This window comes from Aphidius gifuensis, linkage group LG4, assembly GCF_014905175.1.
Source record: "Aphidius gifuensis isolate YNYX2018 linkage group LG4, ASM1490517v1, whole genome shotgun sequence".
NCBI classification, from domain to species: Eukaryota; Metazoa; Arthropoda; class Insecta; order Hymenoptera; family Braconidae; genus Aphidius; species Aphidius gifuensis.
The window spans coordinates 2,622,722-2,637,263 of NC_057791.1; the positions used below are offsets into that span (position 1 = coordinate 2,622,722).

A 14,542-nucleotide genomic window follows, 5' to 3' on the forward strand; every position below is an offset into this window, starting at 1 on the left:
TATTTATTTCTCTGTCAAATCCATTGGGAGTGTAGAACATTAAAGGTAATTTTTTACTATTTTGTGTTTGTCACATCTAGTACTGACACACCGACGTGACATTGAATATACTTACTAATTTTCTAAAATAAGAACAAATCGTCAACACACAATTACCACAATTACTTGTCTTTCCAGGATTTATTTATATTTTTTTACTAATGATTATAGTTGGTAACCGAATACATCGACAATCACCAAGTTGTTGAGATTAAAAAAAAATGAATTATCCAAAAAAGTTATTATAGAAAAAAATAATATCAGTATATATAAATAAAAGTATAAAATTATTTTGGCTAGGTTTAAAATTAAGGTAACACCATACTAAGAAATTAATCCTTTTGATATTTAGATTTCAACTTTGTTACCATTAGCGGTACGTATTTCAAAATATTATTAGTACAATTCAATTTAACAATTTTTTTTAATTGTACAATAATAAATCATCATTTTTACACCTATTGGATGAAGAATTAATTAATCGGTCTATAGCAGTAAAAATAGTGTTTGTGTGAATGGAATGTTGGTGTTAAGAGATAAAGCTTTGCAATATCCACAATTGTATTTGGTAAAAAAACCATTTATTCAAACTTATTCAGTTTTAGCAATGGGAAGAAATAAGCCTTTAACAAAGCGATTTAATGATATTTTAAATAAATATTCCGAGCATGAAGTATTTGAAAATAAATTATTGCATGTAAATAAAATATAAAATGATAAAACATCTGACGAACCAAGACCTCTTAAACGTCAACATATATATTTTGTTTTTAAATTTTTAGCAACAGGATCGACTATTGGATTTTGTATTTTTATTGTTAAACTATTTTGATATCACAGATTAATTATTTCACAATTATTATCAATTTATCATTTTATTAAAAACACGAGGAGAAAGCTAGGAATTTAATTGAGGCTTGCTTTGAATAATATTTTAAATTATTATGTAATAATAAATTTGAGTGACTTGATTAATAAACCAATGTAATTAATTTTAGTTTATATTTATGTAAAAACTGTGTATGTAATAAAAATTAATCAACATATAGTAATTAATTATTTTCTTTTATTATAAAAGCACAAAAATTAAAATTAATGTTTAAATTTTAGTGGAATTAAATATATATCATTGAAAAGTATTGTAAGCTTACTATTTTATTCTTTGGTCTGCGTGGGCGAGACTGCCTATCTTTATCTTGGCTGATAAGTGTAACTAACAATAGTATCAAGTCTCATGTTATGTCACAATATGTATTGAGATATCACAAAATACTAAAAATTCAACATTTTATATATTTACTAATTTTCTAAAATAAAATCAAATCGTCAACTTGTCATTTTATTTATTTATTTATTTATAAGAAAATTAAATTACTAATTTACAAATGACAATTTTCATATTTTTAAAATAACCCAAATTTTCTTTTCATTACAATATTATTTTATACATATAAAAAATTATATCAAAGTATATTTTAATCTTCAATCAATTTTAAAAAAAAAAATAAAATATCAAAATTTTGATTATTAATTAATGTGCAATATAAATTTAACGTTGTTCTTTTTAATTAATATTAAAAATATTTATAATTTCTTAAGTTTTATGTACAACTGGAATGCCTCAATATTCCAAAATGAAAACTATTCAACTACCATATGATATATTTATCAATTTATCTTTTTAAAAATTTTTCATAAACAACAATATTAAAATAAAATTAAAAAAAATAAGGAAGCTTCCTGAGCTAATTATATGGATTGTTTTTTTTTTTCTATACTCTAAAAAACGTGTTACATAAAACTGCATAGAATAAAAATTAAATTATACTATCAGCTTATTGAAATAAAAACAATTGATTTGATCAAAATAAGAAGATAATCCACGTTGTTAAAAAATTTTGATCGAAAGACTCGTGTAAAATTTCATTATCATTGTGAAATATTTACTAAATCAATTGGCAAATATGTAAATCATCACAAAAGGCAAAGCCGTGCAAAATTATTTAAACAACTGGTGTCTTTTTGTTTTTTTTTTTTTATTATTTCAATTATTATATTTCATTCAAATCGCTTTTTTAACTTGAGAGCAATTGCAGCAACAATTGCAGCTCCTTTTCCACTGCCATCTTGTGCATGAATTAATTTAAACTATAAACAAAAAACACAATTATCATTTTAAAATATGAATAATAATAAAGGTAGAATAATTTAAATTTAAATTACTTTGCGAGCAGGTGCAAGAAGACTAATGTATTGATTCATCCAGGTTTCTAATCGTGGATGATGTTCATATAATGATCCATCAACAGCTATTGTAACATCTTCTCTTTCCATGTGATCCAAAAGTGTTGCTGCACCTGTTAAATAATCAATAAATAATGTATTTCTTTATTTTTTTTTTTTTTACAATACAAAATATAAATATATTAATAACTCTTACATATTGAAACTAATAATGCAGCACGATTTGATGCAACTTCACATACATATTGTGTTATTTTAAGATCCTCTTCATCAGGATTAATACCAAATTTAGTTAAAACTTCCTTGGCATTGTCACTACCACCATCAACAGTATCTTGTTCAATCATAGATATATAATCAGTCAAAAATTTACCAGTAGTAAAAAGAGATTCTGGTGTTTGTTTTGTATATAACAAACCATCTTTACACAATTTTGCAAGTATTATTCTCACAACTTCACCAAGATATTTACCACTTATATATTTTTCAAATCTATAAAATTTAATTACATCAAATTAATTATATTATTTAAACAAAAAATATATAAATTTTAATAATTATTTAATAACATACGTAAATGAATTAACAAGCAATGAATTAGCATCATTTTCCAAATCAAAATCTGTCTTGATAAAATCTAAAACACCATTATCACCAAATGCTCCCCATTCAATGTCAATAATTACCTAAAAATATTTAAAAAATTATTGTAATTATTAAAGAATAAAAAAGAAAAAAAATAAAGTAAAATGAGTTTGGTAATATTTACTTCTTTTTCTCCATGTCTTTCTGGTTCCCAATGTTCAACTTTATCAGCACGTTCAAGATAACAAGCATTACTACCAGTACCTAAAACAAGACCAATTGCTGTGTGTGGATCTTGTGTTGCACCTTGAACAAGTGTACCAGTTGTATCATTTAAAACAGCAACAACTTGTACTCTTGTATCACCACGTCTATCCAATGCTTCTCTCAATAATTGTACTGCATCCTTATTAACAACATCAGGACAATTAAAACTTTTTGTCCATGTTACAAGTATACCAACATCAAGTGAATGTTGTATCATTGGAAATGAAAATGTAAAACCTAAAAATATTTATAAATATATTTTAATTAATTATTTTTATAAAACTTAACATTTATTTTTTTGTTTTTCTAGTATCAAATGATTGTAATTAAAGTGGCAATGACAAACAAGTAGAAATTATAATAATAATGAAAAAAAATCAATATATTTGAATTACCTAAAGGAAGCTCTACGTCTTGAAGACCCTCGCTGATGACAAAATTACTGACACATTCAGCAAGATACTCAAATAGAGGAATACCCGAGCCAGTTCTAAGATGAGCATCAATGTGATATTTTTTTACGTCTTCTCTGACAACAACACCATTTACAAGTTCAAGTAAGAGTACTCTAAAATTTGTTCCACCAAGATCAAGAGCTAAAAAAAGTCCTTCCTCTAAAAATACATTTAAAAAAAAATCATTATTGATGCAAAATTTATTTATTTTCATTGAATAAATTATTATTTTTTAACGAACCAGTTCCATCAGGCAATTCTGGAATATATGTATTTTCCATTTGCAATGATGAATCTTGTTGATGAATGCCTTTTATCATTTCTGATAAAAAAACATCTTGAATTTTTCTAACAGTTGCTGCTGACAATCTCATTTGTTCCAACAAATTTTCAATCTAAATATCAAAAAGAAATAATTTAAAATTACTACTCCAAAAAATTTATAAATATTTTTTTTATTTAAAGTAAAATTAATATTTCATCATATTCAAATTGAATCATAATTTGCATTCATTTAAGAAAGTTTATTTAATGAGGACGAACCCACCAACATCAGATCAATGATAGCTATTTTTTTTTTTATTTTTTTCGACTACAAATTGCCCGACAAGCCCCAAGAAACTTTTGTAAATTAGTTCGACAAGATCATTAAAAAACTTGATAACATTTTGTCGTGTCAATACTTTTTTTTTTTTTTTTTATAATTGATTATTTTATCATCTCAGTTTTTTTTTTCTTTTTGCTTATTTAATCATCTAAAATATTAAATTCTTGAAAATCATTGGTAAATAAAAAAAAAATTGCAAATATATAAATACTTAAAAGTAATAAAATGCAATCCTTTAATTAGTCAGTGTCAATGAGGGTATTTAACCACCCACCTCTTTGCAATTTAAAATACAATAAAGTAAATCATGAATTTTTCAAGTCACATACAATTTACAGTTCACATAATTAATTGTTTAAATTACGTCATTAATTTAAAGCAATCGAATAAAATAAAAAATACTCATTCTAATAACTTTAAAAAAATTGTTTTATTTTTTTTTTTTTTTAATTATATAAAAATAATATTTGTTTGTTTCTATTTTGCCAAAAAATATCAGGTTTAATGATATATTTTTAGCCTGAGGAGAAAAAGATAATTTGCTAATAGATTTTTTTATTATTTTTATTTTTGATAGAAAGGGGCTCGTCCAATGTCTCAATTATAAAAAATATATTTTCAAATTTTTTTATTAATTAGCTATTTTTTAATTTAAAATAAAAATATAATATTTACAAATTATAAAATTATTTTTATTATCATTAGAGTGAATAAGGTCAACCTTAAGGGGGAAAAAAAAAAATAAATATGATAATCTCAAGTTCAGGTCAGTGGACATTGCTCGAAAAAGTTAAGACGTTTTTGATAACCCTGAGAAATTATAAATTCAATAATAATTATATAAATCAAAATTGCAAAATTTATCTCAACAAAATTATATAATATATATTAATTAATTTTTTTTTTTTTTTACTGATATTTTTAAGTGTTATTATAATAACTATATGGCATATTACTTTGCCACTTTTAAACACTTGAAGTTGATTTGCTTGACAACTAAAGTATGCTATTATTAGTGTCAGCAATATCGAAGGGCTCTCTCGACAATAAATTTTAATCCGACAATAGAATATATATTTTTATTCATCCAATATTTATAAATTGATCACGAGTTTAAATTGACAAATCGAAATAGGATCATTAAAAATAATATAACATTGTAGAAATAATAAATAATCATTCTTATATAATTTTAATTATTTTTTTTTTAAATGTTTTAATTATTGTTTACTGAATATCATTTCTGTGATAATTGCAATATTCAACAAACAAGAAAAATAAAAATTCCCGGAATACCTAATTATATTTGTTTATCAATATAAATATATTTTTTTTTTAATTTTTTAGATTACCTTTTGTCTTTTAACGTCATCAGGAATTTCCAATGGTGCCACCTGAATCGCATCATGCAATGTTCTATCACTTGGAACCATTATACTCAAATTTCCAGACTCTTTATATTTCTAAAACAATTTTAAAAAAGAAAAAAAAATTATTACAATAAAATTTTTCTATATATATATTTATTATCAAAAAAATTCATAAGATATAAAAACAATCATAAATTTTTTGTTTGTTTTAAATTTTTATCAATATTAAAAATTAAAGGTAAAATTTAAAGATCATTGTACAAAATGATATCGTACCCGCATGAATGGAAATTTTTATGATCTTATTTTTTTTTTGTATCACGAATTTTCGACTGAATTTAGATCAAGTACACTTTATGAATTTAAATTTTATTTATTTCCATTTATTTAATTTATTATTATTATTTTATATAAATAATTTTAAAAAATCAATTTGATTGATTGTTAATGAATTTATTATTTTTCTAATAATAATAAGTAAATAAACGCTCGACATTCGTGCTTACGTAGAGTGTCATGAAAACACGCAACGTGGAAACCTGTTACAACACAAATATTGCCCTCCTCCTCCTCATCATGATCGTCGTCAATCCTCTCTAGCCATCATCCCGACCTCTTTGAAGTTGACGTTGCTGGTTGGTTTATTAAAGTGAGCCCATTCGCGTCACATTAATATACCAACAAATCAGCCATCGTAAAAAATTTTTAAAAATTTAAAAAAAAAACTTAAAATGATGCCAAAAAAAAAAAAAGAAATTATATTTTATTTAATTGTTTTTTAATTATTTATAAACACTTGAAAAAAAATTTTTTTTTTCTTTTTAATCTATACTAAATGTAATAAAACAACACACGAGACAATGATATTACACACGTGTATATTATGATTTAATGACTTAGCTACACAAATACGTCACGAGTTTTTTTTTTTTTTAATTTTTTTATCATGAACTACGTATTGTTTTAATTGTAAGAGTATTTGTAGAATGCAACACATGATACTCGTTTAATTACATGTACGCGGTTTTGTAAATTATATTTATGCATATAGATGTGCGCATGATTACTAACGCCATACTTGTCCTAATTTAATCGTACAAAGTCAATAAATTTTGTTATCATTTAACAAATTTTTTTTTTTTTTTCTTTACTAAATGTAGAATGGAAAAAAAAAAAAAAAAATTGATAACTTACTATCAGCTGTAAAAGTAAATGTTAATTTTTAATTTACTTTTTACAAATTAAATAATTTTTTAATTATTTTATTTGTAGTATAATAGATAATTTATTTCCATAATTTTTTTAAAAATAATTGTACGTGTTATGAGCTTGAATGTAAATAATTTTGATTGACAAATTAAAGTTATATAATTGTCTGTTGTTTTTTTTTTTTTTTTTTAAATATAACTTGTAAGCAATCTTAAAAATCAGTGACAACTAAATTTAAAACTTGTCTAAAGCTATATTTAAGTAAATCGTTATCTTTTTATTGTTCTGTTGATGTTTTCGGAAGCTAATGATAAGCTTGGCCAGATAAGGAAATATACTTAGATATTTTAATTTCCATGTGACTAATAATTTTGATTTTTAAATTTATTTTTTTTTTATACAATCATAGATTTAAATAAAAATTTAATTTTGTAATATATTTTTAAAATAAAAAGAATATAAATAATTGAAATTTCTTTGAAATAAATCATATTCAAGATTTATTACTGATGAAAAAAAAAAAAAAAATCGTCTTCAAGTTATTTTTAAATTAATTAATTAATTTTTTTTTAAAGATTAGAGTATAATAAAAAAGTGAGAAATGTAATTTCGTCTAATTGAGATATTAAATGAGACAAAATTCACGTGGCTTGAATATCATGGCCACAAGTCATCAGATATTATACAGATAAAATTTTTTAATTCAACAATTGTATGATAAAAATAAAAAATAAAAAACGCATTTAATAATTTGCGATATTAAGATTGTAAAAAAAAAAAAAATTAGCAACAAATGTAAAAAAATACTGGAATGAAGCTTGATTAAAATCAATTGAAAGGTGTAAACGTCAGTTGCAATTGTTTAGTTAGTTGACCTGACTTGCTATTTTAATTTGGTATCTACATTAAGTAATACGAACTTATCACTTGACCATCCAGAATTATAAACACAAGAGCTATTTTCTAAATGACTTTTTTATATATATATAGAAGCTATTTCTATTTACTTATTATATAAACAAACAAAACGAGAGTCTCGATTTAATTACTATAATATATTAGAAACACCCGAAATGTTTTTAATCGAAATAAATATTTTAGTTTAATATAGACTCATATAAAAAATCTCAATCATAAATAGATATCAGCTGGTGGGAATTTGCTGGTTATTTTGCAATTAATAAAAAATATATCAGCTAAATCTCTGATACCAATATTAATAATATAAACTGTCAAAGTATTATTTTTTTTCATATATACATTTGATTACTATCACGATTATTTAGTAACTTAAAAAATCCTGATAATGTTATTTTTTTTTTTATTTATTTTTAAGTATATAATGTACCTTAAGTCAATTTATATTTCTAACTTTTTTTTAAAATAATAAAAACACAAACACAATACAATAAATAATTTAATAAAAAATATTAAAATCAATGTGATAATTTAATTGAAATTTATGTCCATTTAAAATGTATTTTTATGCTAAACTTATGTTATTTTTTTTTATAATATATTTTATTATATTGTACAAAGTATTTTTTAAATATTCAACTTGTTGCGTATATGTATTTTAATCACCACGTGTTTTTTCATATTGAAATTCGAGATGTATAATAAAATTAATCTACATATTTCATAAAATATACATAACAAACTCACCTATCAAATTAGTTTTAAAAAAAAAAAATTAATATTAATTATTAAACTTTGATCCAATATTTAATATATCACTTAAAATCACGTATGACTTTTTATTTAAAAAAACAATTAAGATTGAAATAATAAAATTTATATTTAATAGTAATTAATAAAAATCGAAATAAATTGAAGCTTATATTGATTATCAATAAAAAAAATAATTTATCAATACACAATATAAGTAAAAGACAAATGTTTATTTAAAATTAATATCAATGTTTAAAATAAATATATTTAAATGATTAAAAGAATTGTATTAAAAGTTAACTTTGGTTTTATTATTGTTCGGACTAGCCGCGCGTTACGTACCGTTCGAATGAGTGCGGAACAGTGTGAATTCACCAAATGTGAATCTTCATGATGACCACGTCTGGTCATGTCTCTATATTCCTCCCACCACATCAAAAAATTTTTTTGTTATTTTTTATTTGCTTATTATCTTGCTCTTTTTGAGCTGTCAATAAAGCACAAGTCCAAGCAAGATGGACAAACTTATTCGCTGATAAATAATTCAACTTGTCTTTGTATGTGTTTCAGACACGCGATATTATTTATTTTTTTATTTTTTTTTTTTTGTTTTTGGTATGTGCCACCTCTGCACATTCAAAGAATCTACGATATAATTAATTCATATTAATGAGTAGATCAATTTTCTTTTTTTTTCAATTACTTGCAAAAATGTCTTTGGTCCATTCACCTTTATCAACAGATTCATTTTTTTTTTTTCTAAAACTTTTCTTGACATTACAATTGAATTACAATAATAATTTCTTCATTTACTTAATGTGCAATGTTTTTTAAACATTATTTTTTATATTTTTTTTGATAAAATTATCACCCTCTGTTTAAGACAATTTTTATATTTCACAAAATGATTATCGCTATCAATAATTTTGCTAGGGTCAATTCAATTGGAGCAGAATAATGATCTTTATTTTGTTTTTTTAAAATATCTATTCTTTTTTTTTTTTTTCTGTTATTTATTTATTGATAAACCCTTCTTTAACAAAAATATATTTATTTATTTATCAATCAAATTATATTTGAATATTAAATTGTGAATAATGTGTATTGAATATAGATGAACTTGAATCAATTGAAATAACAATTTTAAATTATTTATAATTACAAATGATTGAAAATGATGAATTTAAAAAACTAAAAAATAACTTTAAAGCCATATGCAAGTTGATATATAACTCGTTCATGAAGCTTGAATGAATTTCGAAACCAGTTTTTTCGATCATAATACACATATAATATTCGTTGTCGTATAAACTTTTAAAAATGATATTAAAAAGAAAATAATGTTAATAACAATTGAAGGACAAAAACAATAAATAAATAATTTTTATTTATTTATACATTATATTTATCAAAAATTAATATTATATATTTATTTTTTATTCATATATGAGACCTTCCAATTAAACTTTTATTTCTGATTTAATTTAATAAATTGACTTGATTTAAGTGACCCAATTTTATTTTTTTTTTTTAAATTTATATACTTTGAATTAAATTAAATGCAAGTTAAATTTGAATATAATAATAAAGTAGCTTCTTGAAAGTTTGAATAATATAAATGATATATTATCACAATATTCATTGATATAAAATTGTTTATGTTTCATTTGTTGAGGTCAAACTGGCAGAAGATCATCACCAAGTTCTTCATCACCAAAATCATCATCTCTTTTTCCAGCAGCTGTCATTGGTCTTGTTGGCAATGGACCAATTGGATCTGCATAATTTACTTCTGTAAAAATAATTTTATAAAATAAATAAAATAGCAACAACAGAAAAGCGGAAATAATTTTCATTCATTGACATTGAAATATTGAAATATCGAGAATTAATTTCACAATAGAAAAAGGGCTGAGAATATATGACTAGTCTAGAAATAGATGTTGTAAATCAGTTGAATTTATACATCATCAATTCAATCCATTAGGGCTATATGCGTAATACAAGTACATTATTGCATTTATGTTTAGCTTATTGATGTCTAGAAACTACGCACATAACTGACACTGCGTTTCGCTTGAAAAATTCCATATAATTTACAAATTTCCAAGACTTGAGAAAGAAAAAAATAAATATTTACCAGAAAATAATCATTATCAAAACACATCAATATAAATTTCTAGAAATTAATTGCGTCAAATAATTATCAAACTTGACCTGTCTTGATATTTTTTTAATTTTTTCCTCTTTTTAACCCTAATTACGTAATTAACTAAAAATAATGATAAAATTTTTTTTTTATCTGTTATTCACAAAATGAAATTAATAATTTTAAATTTTAAATTAATTGGAAATAAATAAAAGATGTGATATTTAAAAAAATTAAGTAAAAAGTTTTTATAATAAAATAATTAAGTTTTGTGTTTATCAGAGTGCAACTAGTATTACTGATGAGCTATTTAACAATTAACAATTTGTATATGAGAATAATAAAGTTCATTGCCACAAGTATGGACATTGTGATAATGTGAATTGATCCAATCATGCTAGTTGTCAAGGACACTTACTCACAAGAGATACAAAATAATAAAAAAAATAAAAATCTATTTTTTTTCAATTATATATACATTAAGTATATTTAAATTAAAAAAAAAACTCTAAAAATAAATGGTACATTACCATTTTGTAATTCAGTTGTTGATTCTTCATAATTTTCAAAAACATTTAAACGATTAAATCGTGATTGTCCACCACTGACTGAACTGCGAAATTCTTTACGATTTGCAATTGGACTAGAACGATGATCCGATTGTACACTCATTTCAGAACCACCACGTGATGAATTACCACTATTACTTCTTCTTGAACCTTGAAATATTATAATACCATTATTAATAAATCATAATAAATAAATTTTATCTTATTAATATTTTATTATTGTGTACCAGGTCGTCCAGAAGTTTGTCGTTCTTTAATTTCTTTAGTTTTTTCAGCTTTTTTTAATTCAGCTGCATATAATTGTGCCTCTTTTAATCCTAAATCACTACATAAACGTATTAAAAATTTTAAACATTCAATATTATCTGGAAATTTTCTATGAATATCTTGATATTCTTCTAGGGCTTTGTGAAATTGTCCAGTTCTTCGTAAACAAGCAGCAACAAGTAAACGCCAACGTGGTTGATCTGGTGATAACTCAACTGCTCTTTCAAAATACGTCAATGCTTTTTCAGCAACCTTTTTATATATTTAAATTATATTTAAATAAATTAACATATTTAAATTTTTACTACGCATATTATTTATATTTTTTTATTTCATTCATATATTTTTTTTTTATTTTTTCATTACCTGCATGGAGATGAAGTAAGATCCCAGCCAATCAATCACCTCGAAATTTGCTGAATAATATCTAAAAGACTGAAATAAATAAGACAAAAAAATAAATAAAAACCTTGAATATAATCTTAAGAATTTTTTTTTAATTAATAGATTCATCACTGGGTCATGTTATTTATTTTTATCTGGCTATTGCTCTTTTGATAATTCATTATACAAAATGAATTATTAAAAAAATGCCAAGTTGTCATTATTATTATTAAATTAATATATATAAATTTCATAAATTAGATAACATTATTACTCACATCACTGTAGTACTGATATGCTTGTTGTTTATCACCAAGATTATCATACATTTCTCCTAATTTTTGAAGTACTCCAGGGTCCGATGGTATTATTCCCAACAATTGATTATACCTAATTTAAAAATAACAAATAATAATAATATTAAAATATGATAATAAGTTTAATGTGATTAATATAAATAAATTGATTGATAAAATGCTTGGTACCATTCCGATGCTTGATCCATGTCTTTAATAAGCTGATACAAATGTCCAATCTGATATAATGTTTGTGGATCATATCGTACGATATTTCGTAGTTTCCAAAAACATTCTAGAGATTCTTCATACCATTCTTGTTTTTTATAAACTAATCCTAATAATAAATAATAATAAATAATTATTAGTTTGCTTTTTTTTGCTTACGTTATATTATTTTTTTTCTTACCTAAATTATAGAGAGCTTGAACATGACTAGCATCACTGTCAAGAGCACATAGAAGAAGTTCTCTTGCTCTTTCTAATTCACCTTTTTTTATAGCACATGCTGATAAATTAACATAAGCTGCTGCATTATAACTATCTGCTTTTCTTGCTGCTTCTCCATAACGTTCAGCTTGCTCATAATCACCTTGCTAAAATTATTATCATAATAAATATTAAATATGGCAATAAATATTAAAAACTAAATTACCAAAAAATAAATAAATGATAACATTGTTGAAGCTGCACTGTTGGCTTTCGTCTCAAGATTTTCAAACATTTTAAGGGTATCTATTGCCATATTTGTTTCACGATTATGTAAAAATACCATGGCTTTGTTTATTTCTAAATCAGCAGCAAGAGGTGCATATGCAGATGATCTTATTTGATGTACACACCTGATTAAAAAAAAATATATACCAATAAGTATTTTTATTTGTAAAATTAATTGAAAATAATTTAATATTTATTTTGTACCATGCAAAACCAGCTGATAAAGTATCTTCAATAACTGGTGCAATTAATTTAGCAGCACTTAAAATTGCTTTTTGAGCTTCTTGTTTCATTTCATTTTCTAATTTTGATAATTCATCTGTTTTAATAACTTCATTTAATATATTTGCTGCAAGATCATCCTTAAAAAAATCAATATATATATATATTTTTTTAACAAAATTAATTTATAAATTATACAAAAGACTTACCGAATGAATGATATATTTATCATCTTGATCAATATTTAATGGTACCATTAGTAATTCAATAAATCCTTTTCTCATTTTATCACGATGTCCAAGAGCAAAATAACACAGTATAATATGTAAACCAGCTTTAAATTCAGCTCTTTGTCCCATGACATATTCAAAACTTTTAGCTGCTTCTTCTAATCTTCCCATTTGTACAAATAACATTGCAATATTATGAGTTATTTTAATTCTATCAAATAAAAAAAAAACATAAATTTATAAATTTAAATGATAATTTTATTATAAAAATATTTAATGATGATTACCTTATATCTTTTTGAGCAACAGATGTTTGATCTAATGCTTTTCTGTACATTTTAACAGCTTCAGATAATTGTCCAATTTTAACATAAATATTTCCCATATTCATTTTAAGTCTTGAACTATTTGTAAACATTTTATTTCGTGTTATTGCTTGATACGTTGCAAGTGCCTCTGTGTACATTTCATTATTTGTATACTGGCTTGCAAGATTAAATAAAACAGCAAATGTCAAATCAACATTATGATTATCACTGAGACCAGCTTGTTCTTGTATACGAATAAGATTTCTTTCTCTTGATGATGCTTCTCTAGCTCTTTCTAATGCAACTTTCATATTATTATTACTAGCAGCATCAGCTGAACTTTCAATTAAATTCATAATTTTTTGTTCAGCAATTTTAATTTTTTCTTCAGTTGTATCTTCTTTACCAGCTTCTAATGGTGGTGCTGGTCCTCTTGATGAACTTCCCATATTTAAAGGATCAAAATTTGTTTGACGTTGACTTGTATAACCAGCACCACGTACAGCAGTCATTGGTCTTGCTCCAGTACCAGGTCTACCAGTTAAAATTCTACCATTACGTTGAAAACCAGTTGATGTACCTAATCTCATTGCTGTACCTGGTACTTTTGGTGTATAAATATTTCTTTTAATATTACTCATTTGTACGGCTTCTTGAAATACAATATCTTGATCCAAATCTTGGGTACTATATACCGATGGATATTCATTGTAACCACCATAAATATCATCATCAATATCTGGCTGTGTAATTGTCATGATTATACTTATATTTTTTAAACTTTAATTATTAAATATCAACAATTACTTATTTATTTTTAAGATAATAAAAATGTTTATGTTTAGATTTGTTAACAGTTGTTTTGTATATTGTATAATTGTTACCTTGACAACAACCTGTAAATTATATTCAACAACATAAAATCGATAAATTAATTTTTATGTTTCCATGAC

At 23.4% G+C, this 14,542-nt stretch overlaps 2 protein-coding genes across 5 annotated transcripts; both read right to left on the reverse strand.

Annotated features, from left to right (window-relative positions):
* Nucleotides 1-1,367: 1,367 nt before the first annotated feature.
* LOC122854463 (hexokinase-2-like) lies at nt 1,368-9,014 on the reverse strand. 3 transcript variants are annotated; one of them, XM_044155121.1, is made up of 9 exons: nt 8,790-9,014; nt 5,550-5,660; nt 3,832-3,985; nt 3,531-3,749; nt 3,053-3,372; nt 2,857-2,969; nt 2,480-2,775; nt 2,263-2,396; nt 1,368-2,187 (listed from the first exon to the last, which is right to left on the reverse strand). In XM_044155121.1, the coding sequence occupies exons 1-9, from the start codon at nt 8,880-8,882 to the stop codon at nt 2,098-2,100; spliced, it is 1,530 nt and encodes a 509-aa protein (XP_044011056.1). In that variant the 5' UTR covers nt 8,883-9,014; the 3' UTR covers nt 1,368-2,097. The 3 variants fall into 3 exon arrangements, with proteins under 3 accessions (XP_044011056.1, XP_044011059.1, XP_044011058.1); XM_044155124.1 differs by lacking the exon at nt 8,790-9,014 and adding an exon at nt 5,844-6,085; XM_044155123.1 differs by lacking the exon at nt 8,790-9,014 and adding an exon at nt 6,074-7,152 and having other exon boundaries at nt 1,370-2,187.
* A 425-nt stretch (nt 9,015-9,439) lies between these two features.
* LOC122854462 (intraflagellar transport protein 88 homolog) lies at nt 9,440-14,535 on the reverse strand. Of its 2 annotated transcripts, none has more exons than XM_044155119.1 (11): nt 13,569-14,534; nt 13,261-13,492; nt 13,034-13,191; nt 12,768-12,954; nt 12,522-12,708; nt 12,302-12,449; nt 12,095-12,206; nt 11,799-11,867; nt 11,393-11,684; nt 11,127-11,315; nt 9,440-10,239 (listed from the first exon to the last, which is right to left on the reverse strand). In XM_044155119.1, the coding sequence occupies exons 1-11, from the start codon at nt 14,345-14,347 to the stop codon at nt 10,124-10,126; spliced, it is 2,469 nt and encodes an 822-aa protein (XP_044011054.1). In that variant the 5' UTR covers nt 14,348-14,534; the 3' UTR covers nt 9,440-10,123. The 2 variants fall into 2 exon arrangements, with proteins under 2 accessions (XP_044011054.1, XP_044011055.1); XM_044155120.1 differs by having other exon boundaries at nt 9,852-10,239; nt 13,261-13,444; nt 13,569-14,535.
* Between the last annotated feature and the right edge of the window lie 7 nt (nt 14,536-14,542).